This window comes from Nuphar pumila, chromosome 7 (genome assembly GCF_984573655.1).
Source record: "Nuphar pumila chromosome 7, dmNupPumi1.hap1.1, whole genome shotgun sequence".
Classification (NCBI taxonomy): Eukaryota; Viridiplantae; Streptophyta; class Magnoliopsida; order Nymphaeales; family Nymphaeaceae; genus Nuphar; species Nuphar pumila.
The window spans coordinates 115,612,446-115,620,381 of record NC_143255.1 but is presented as its reverse complement, the minus strand read 5'-3'; the positions used below and the strand labels follow the sequence as shown (position 1 = coordinate 115,620,381).

Sequence of the window (7,936 nt, the reverse complement as noted above, 5' to 3'; positions counted from 1 at the left end):
TGAAATTAATTGTACAAAAAGGATATCTAGATTAGTTTGTATTTTAATTTTAATTTTTAAATATTAATTATATTTTAAATTTTAATCTTTAAACAAAATTTAAATGGTGAGTTTAGATTTGGATGTAAATTTTAATTTTAATTGTACTTGGTTTTAAATTTGAATTATGATTTAATATCAAAATTTGAAATATTTTTTTATGAATTATAATATTTGACTTATTCCATGCAAATTTTATTGTGATTGTAGGATTTATAGGATGAAGATCCAACACTCTTTATACATCAGTTCTACTAGTTCAAAGCATATTCTTTAACACTATTAGAAGAAGCGAAGGATTGACTGAATCTCATGTGGTTCTGAATCTCAAGCAAATTAGAAAGTGCTTCTGAATCATGTTTTTTGAAAGGAGTAACCGAACCCCATGTGATTTTGAATCTCAGGCAAATTAGAAAGTGCTTTTGAATCATATTTTTTGAAAGGAGCCGCGGAACATGCCCTAAGTTTTCTTTTGTGTGTTCAAATATTTTGATAGTTTATATTTTTCATTTGTGTTTTACTTAAACATTTGCTGCAATGAAAATTGTCTTCTAAGAAGAATACTTTGGAATTTTTTGCCTTTATCTAAGTTCACGTGGGTTTGTATATACACATTCTTTGTTTACATTTTCTTACAAATTAACTGATGGTTGCAGCTAATGAACCTAATTTAGTGCCTCAAATTTACTGACTTTTGCGTATATTTTAATAGTAACTAAGTTGTGATAAATTAACAATACATAAGCTATATATATAGCCTATATGCGATATGGGGTGGCAAACGATAAGTTCCCGATATATTAACTGGGGTACGTAATCGGCTTCATCTTAATGGATGTACGGAAAATCCCCAACCTGGACCATCTCCAACCCGTCCAGGCTACCCCACTCTGGTCTGTAGACTTGTACTTGTTGCGGAAGGGCTTGAGACCCGAAACCAGCCAAAAGATTGAAGAATCACATCAGACACCGCTAACTTCAGGAGAGGATAAGGAGCAGAGCGAGGGCAAACACAAACCCCACTCCACTGGAAGGACGTGTGGAGCTAAAACTAATGGCTGAAACCGGCGCAGTGGCGCTAGCAGAGCGAATCTGCGACCAGATCAACTCCGTCTTCGTTCGATCGGGCCAGCCGGCACTGGATGTGCTGGTGGAGGAGGTAGCACGGGCGGCGGCCAGGGACGGTCACATCGTCGTGCACGGCGTGGGTCGGGAGGGCCTCATGATGAGGGCGCTCTGCATGCGTCTCGCCCACCTGGGCCTGCGGGTGCACTGCGTGGGCGACATGTCCGCGCCGCCCATCTCCCCCACGGACCTCCTCATCGCCAGCGCAGGGCCGGGCGGCTTCCCCACCGTCGACGCCATCTGCAATACCGCCAAGCGCGCCGGTGCAACCGTAGTCGTGGTGACCGCCCAGCCCGGGGGCTCGGCGGCTCGGCTCGCCGACAGGGTGGCGTTCTTGCCTGCTCAGACCATGGCCGATGACCAGAAGGATGGTGGTGGTGGGCTGCTGCCAATGGGTAGTCTGTACGAGGGGGCAATGTTCGTGCTGTTCGAGATGGTGGTCTTCCGGTTGGCCTCTGCGCTTGGGCAGACCTCTGATGTCATTAGGTCTCGCCATACCAATCTAGAATAATAGAGCTGTTCCTTTTCGGTCCTCTTGTTCTTATATGTAGTTAAGTTTCCACACTAGTAGAGTTGCCCTTGTAATTCTAGTTAGAGTTAATTCTGGATGGAACTTGGTTTGATCTCGCTAAGCTCAGGCGAAACCGGGTAACTGAGGAAACTTTGCATCTCCTGGTTGCTCAGGTCACTTGAGCAGAGTCTCTCTCTCTCTCTCTCTCTCTCTCTCTCTTATTGCGGGGGCATTTCCATCGTTAGCGTTGGTCATCATTTCTGTTGTCAAATATTAGTTAGCTAGTGTGATCAGATGTTGAAAACCATTACAATACAAAACTGATATCGGGTAGGAATACAGCCCAACTGTTAAAGGTGGGGAGGCAAAAATAGATTGACAATAATTACGAGATATATCAAGAAACTAACTGTACACGAATCGACCGAGGGTTTGCTATATATGGATGCAAAGGATGATATCTCTTGATCGTTATGAGAAAATGGCATTAACAAATTCCTCTGCATCAAATGTCTGGAGGTCATCCAGTCCCTCTCCAACGCCAACAAACTTTACAGGTATCCCGAGTTCCTCGACCACACTGACCTGAAAAATACCAGTTAAACCTGCTTGTTATATTGTAGGAATGAACAGTTAACAAGAAGCGCCTAGTGAGAGGGGGCCTTGGCTGCTAGACGAGTGATCAGGATTCCTTTCTCTTGAATATACGAATGGGCAAGGGTATTATGCTCCTTGCTCGTGCAGAAGCAAGGTGACTCCTGGGGGGTAAGAGGCGCCATGGGTTCACACCAACCGGAAAGCGAACATAGGCTTAGCTAGTGCGGCTAGGTCTGATCGAGGGGGTGGTTTCCCCGTTCCTCATGAAAAAAAAAACAGTTAACAAGATGAAAGTATACCACACAACCACCTCGAGCAGAACCATCAAGCTTAGTCAGAATCAGACCTGTGATACCCACCACCTGAAATGGAGTGTACAGATTAAATTTCCACAACAAGCACATGCAATTATAAAGCAGCAAAATGAACAAGATTGCACATGTAAATAACGATAAATCAAATGCTCATTTATATCCTCAACCAGTGGTAATTTTTTTTGACTGCAGAGAAGAATGGACGTCACCTTTCATCTGTACTTCACCATAGGGTAGACCAATAACTATCATCTGGTCTTTCCAACTTAGAAACGGGAAACATTTATAAATTGTACAAGAAAAAATGAACAAATTTGCATATAGTTTTTATTCATGGCAAAAAACAGGTAGCTTCCTTTTTATTTCAACATCATAATTCGCTTTCTAAGGATAAAAGTCCCAGATAATGCATGCTTTGTTCAAACAACAGAAACATTGGCCAGTAGAACTGCTCGGCATAACCAGGCAGAACATGGACAAAATCTGATTTTACCAATGTAGAAAAAGTTCATTGATGCATATTTTAGGCTGAAGTTTCATCAAATCATACTATCATCCACACCTTAACAGAATGATGAACCTGAAAAAAGCTTCAACAAATCCAAATAAGAGGAATTCTGGAAGTACTGCAAATCCTTGTTTAACGGACTCCAAGGTACCTAAGGAGATCATATTAACCCTGTTTACAACAGTCCAATCTTGCCCAGTGCCTACCGTATCTAGGTCGACTGTCATACATGGATATGGCAAAAAATTCCACTAATCTGGTCATGCAGTGCATGTCCAGTTCTCATCCATATATAAATTTCAACGAAGGATATACAGAATCCAATGAGAAGAAACACTGCTTCATGACTTTGATAAAATAAACTAAAAGTTTTGATTTGGTTTTTTCTATTAATCTTATAAATCTTCAAAACCATTGAGTGAACATTTGGAACTTGATAGCTTGAACTTGATATGCCGATTCATCATGCAAGCAGCCAGCTGCTTTTTGGTTTGCTGCGTTCTTGGAGAAAATGCAGCAATTAGATAATTAGCTACAGTTGACATGAATTGTCAGCTAAATCTGTTTACCTTTGCAGGCTAAATTTTCTTTTTTTTTAAACAAAATCAGCATTTTCCTACAGATGTTTCAAGGCGTCCTACTCTAGGATTAGTTCAATTACAAGGAATTAATTAGAGCTACTATGTAGGATTACTTCCACCTTACCTTACTGACCTCACGGTGAACATGAGAAGAAGAAATCACTAAATGATGTCAGTTAACATGTCTTGCTCCCTTTCTTGCTCAAGCAAATTATCAGATTACAACTCAGCAATCACAGCCATTATTTATTTATCCATGGATCCTACCACTGTTCCTTAAGCCATTTTGCATTAAGTCCTTTGATTTACAAAGGAAATATATTACTTATTGACTTTTCCTAGAATAGTATGCCTTCCCTCACTCTCGCTTTGAATATCTAAGTGGCATGTGTTCTAAATAAGTATTAAATATATGCATTTCATTGGCAATCATTTTCTTTTATTTGTCTAGAGTCTGATTGCTTCAGCGAGTTTCAGCTATCGTGTTCCTAAAACTATTTATATAAATTTATGCATATGAAGGCATAACAGTTCATCTAATGTTGCACGTTCCACAAATGAAAAAGGCTTGGTACAACCTTGAAATGTTAACTTGAGATGCTAATTTTACCACATTACTGACCTTCTTGAGGAAAGCTCATGAAAAACCTTTTTCACCTGATATATCTAAATAATACACAAGGGAAGAAAGAAAGAGAACTAGATGCTAAATATGGGGAAAATATTCTGTTTATGAAGAGTTTGTGTTCTATCCATGAAAAGAAAATAAATGTTGCTTTTTTCTCAATAATATCATGTTTTTCAAAGATTTTTAATCAAAAGCAATATCAAATAAAGATATGCATTACAGTTACACTTGGTAATTTGAAGACTAGGCAATGCTATTACCTCATTGAACTCCCTCGCTTGTGGCAGCATATTCAGGCCAGTTGTCCCATCTAATACGAGCAAAATCTCCTGCAATGATTTTGAATAGGCTTCTTAATGCAAAAAGTTGTCAATTTTTGTCTTAGTTGTTACATAATCCTATATCAAATACTGAGAGCCAAGACTTCAAAGGCCACAGTCACAAGGGAAGTACATAGATAATATGCTAAAATTTTAGATGAGTGACATTAAGGTGGTTTTTTGGCCACTTGAGGAAACCCATGAACCAACCCACCAATCAATAGGTTGGGGAAAGTGGTTAAGGTACCAGCATCAAGCTCCCAACTAAAGGTTCTGACCTTGCAGTGGCTGGTAGACCCTATGATCACTTCCATACTAGGTCTCTCTCCAGCCGCTGCAGGTTTGTTGCCAGATCACGTTTTTCTGTTCTACAGTAGCAACTGAAATAATTAGAAGCTACCCGCAGAAGATACTGAATGTGTAACATCTGAAGTTTTACATGTAACTTTTGTAGACAGTTGTCTCCATGTCACACTATGCTTTACCTAATGTATTGAAAGCAGAGTTGAAAATTTATAAAGATATTCTGGCCTAACAACATACATTCGGCGCACCAGAGAGGACTTTGGAGATGGCTTTCTTGCAAGCACTCAACTCTTCCATTAAGCTATAGTTAGTGTGGAGACCTGAAAATTAAATTACAACAATATGACTGAAAATGACCAAGAAAGATACAAAGACAGTTGACGAGAACTAAATTAGCAGTACATACGTCCTGATGTGTCACATAGCACGACATCAAAACCTTGCGCTTTCCCTTTTTTGACAGCCTGAGAGAGAACTGTACAGCAGTCCATTAGTAATGTATGTTGCATAGAGAAAATCTATAAATTCAATTCAGTAAACAAAAACCACTGATGACATTTCACAAATTTCATGTGCATACCTGAGGATGCTTTAATCTTTTCTCCTTCACCCATGACTATCTCTGATCCAGTCCTCTCAGCCCAAACTTCCAGTTGCTCACTTGCAGCGGCTCTAAATGTATCACCCGCTGCCATTAGTACCTAAAATAAACGAATCAGCATCAGTAAAAATACATTTATTACCAAACTAATTAGAAACTCATTTTAACTTTTAGCACATATCATTTCATTCTAAGGGTTGTTTTGGCAGTCATATAGACATATGTCACAACAAAATCACACTAGCTAGAGTCTCCAAAGTTCCAAACCTATGGTACCCGGACACTCCATTTTTCCCTCCGTACCCGTGTTACATGCGTATCACCGTGTCACCTTCCGTACATACGAGTTTGTATTTAATTTATAATTATATTTTCAGTATATAATATATATTTTAGATATAACATATATTCACATTATATTCAGATTATTTTGAATATATATATAGCCATGTACCCGTACCCACATTTTTTGGAATACCCGTACCCGTACCCAGGTGTTCCTAACACCTAATCCCCCATGACGAGAATTGTATGATTGTTACATGTTTTCTATTGTAAAGTCCATTTTTCACAATGATGCTAATTTTTTTTGACAATGATCCTAACTTCAAATGCGTGCACATGCAAAAGTTCGAGGGAAGAAAAATGAATTTGATACCCTTTCACCTTTACACCTTCCTTCTTTAGTCTGTGAGCAAGCTTTCCTGAAAGATCAAACGTCCAAATAAGTCATGAAGTATAAATTCATGAAATCAATACAAAGTGTTCACAGTTCAAAGTTAAAAAAAGGAAACATCCTTGGCAATCGTACCCAGAGACGTTGTCTTCCCTCCTCCATTGACACCAACAATCATGATCACGCCTGGCCGCCTGAGAATTCAACACAACAAAACTCAATCCTTACAACTTAAACCAGAAATGTAAAACAGTCAAAATTCAATCAAATTGATAAATACAAACTGCCTCCTGGAAATTCAACAAACAACAAAACTCAATCCTCCTTATAACTTAAACCAGAATTGAAAAATATAAAAATCCAAGTAATCAATAAGTATACAAACCTGAATCCTAATTGGAGATCCGTCTTTTTCCCCTTGCTTGTCAACAAATCAAGCACGCTCTTCTTCAGAGCAATCTAACAACCAAAAAATAACAACGATTACAAATCTAACCTCGATTACTTCTCAACTCACATGAAAATTTGAAACCTTATTTGTTATAGCTTAATCTAAAAAGTAGTAACAAATTCAACCTCAATTACTTCTCTACTAACTCAGAGATTTTAGAACGTAATCGCTATACCTTAATCTCACTTCCCGATTTAAGCTTCCCCGCTAATATGTCCTTCCGCAGATCCTCAACGATTTTGATCGAGATTTTCGGTCCGAAATCCGAAACCAGCAACGCCTAAAACGCCGCAGTTCTAGACATCAGGCGAATTGATAGAACTCAAAAGAAGAGAGGAAGGAAGGAAAAAGGAGAGAAGAATCCGAGAAGGAAATGCCGGGTCCAAACCCTAGCCCCTAATCCAGGAAGAGGGAGTACCTCCTCAAGCTCGTCGAGCACGCGATCGGTGTCGGCGAGGTTCCAGTACAGGAGGAGCTCGTCGATGACCGCAAGGTTGTCTCTGGTCTTGGAGAAGCCGGAGAAGATCTTCTCAACGTCGCTCTTCGCCTTCTCCTTGATCAGGCGGCTGAGCCTCGTGAAGAACCCCGCCCCCGTGGCGGCGGAGCACCGGAAGCTTTCAAGTCGCCGGGGCGGAGGGCTAGCGATCCGCCGGAGAAGGGGACGGGCAGCCGGATACCGGAGTGGCTTCCGGTCTAGGGTTTGAGGGGAGCTCAGTGAGGACACCGCGGGTGGAATGCACGCCATCGTCGCCGTCCCCTCTTCCTCTTTTCTCTCTCTCTGCAACCACGCGCTCTAGGCTGCCTTTGATTTTCCGACGTCTCATTCTTAGCGGGTGTTTGGGTGCACCCACTTATCCAGATACACGGGATAAGCTGGGAAATCACCTCTCCCGTTCTTTTCTGGATAAGTGATCTGATCCAAACAGTTAAAAAAAAATAGCTGGTTTGGATATGGACCGGGTCGGATATAAGGGTTCTTGGGGTTGTTCTGGATCCATAATTCCAAAACCATCTAAAAATGTGTTTTTTAATAAAAAAATAGGAGGATACGAGGACATGTTTTTTAATATTTAACATAAAAAAACAACTAAAATGATCGTATAGTCCTCTAAAAATAGTGTGTTCTAGCAAAACCCACAAATATGCTAAATTGTTTTGCATGATTTTAGACTTGTTTAAGACTATTTTACCCTTCATCACACAAACATATTATGAACATCCTAATATTCACACAATCATGTTGTAAACCTCTTGACATTCACATAAATATGTTGCTAAC

At 40.0% G+C, this 7,936-nt stretch overlaps 2 protein-coding genes across 2 annotated transcripts; one reads left to right on the top strand and one right to left on the bottom strand.

The window, feature by feature from the left end:
* Nucleotides 1-541: 541 nt before the first annotated feature.
* Nucleotides 542-1,787, top strand: LOC149833060 (Sugar isomerase (SIS) family protein). The gene has a single exon (XM_090014875.1). It carries the CDS (start codon nt 1,094-1,096, stop codon nt 1,673-1,675), a length of 582 nt encoding a protein of 193 aa, XP_089871001.1. The 5' UTR covers nt 542-1,093; the 3' UTR covers nt 1,676-1,787.
* Nucleotides 1,788-1,932: 145 nt separating this feature from the next.
* On the bottom strand, nt 1,933-7,483 carry LOC149833059 (cell division protein FtsY homolog, chloroplastic-like). Its single transcript, XM_090014874.1, has 11 exons — nt 7,076-7,483; nt 6,833-6,937; nt 6,592-6,665; nt 6,342-6,400; nt 6,197-6,234; nt 5,510-5,630; nt 5,336-5,404; nt 5,167-5,249; nt 4,564-4,632; nt 2,572-2,634; nt 1,933-2,260 (listed from the first exon to the last, which is right to left on the bottom strand). The coding sequence occupies exons 1-11, from the start codon at nt 7,400-7,402 to the stop codon at nt 2,147-2,149; spliced, it is 1,122 nt and encodes a 373-aa protein (XP_089871000.1). The 5' UTR covers nt 7,403-7,483; the 3' UTR covers nt 1,933-2,146.
* Between the last annotated feature and the right edge of the window lie 453 nt (nt 7,484-7,936).

What these genes read in the sequence shown, in the direction of transcription:
- LOC149833060 (XM_090014875.1), top strand. Translation starts at nt 1,094, where the DNA reads ATGGCTGAAACCGGCGCAGTGGCGCTAGCAGAGCGAATCTGCGACCAG.
- LOC149833059 (XM_090014874.1), bottom strand. Translation starts at nt 7,402, where the DNA reads ATGGCGTGCATTCCACCCGCGGTGTCCTCACTGAGCTCCCCTCAAACC. An exon ending in AGGGAAGACAACGTCTCTGG is followed by an intron (nt 6,235 to 6,341) that starts GTACGATTGCCA and finishes TTGATCTTTCAG; the next exon opens with GAAAGCTTGCTCACAGACTA. An exon ending in AAGCGAGGGAGTTCAATGAG is followed by an intron (nt 2,635 to 4,563) that starts GTAATAGCATTG and finishes ACTCCATTTCAG; the next exon opens with GTGGTGGGTATCACAGGTCT.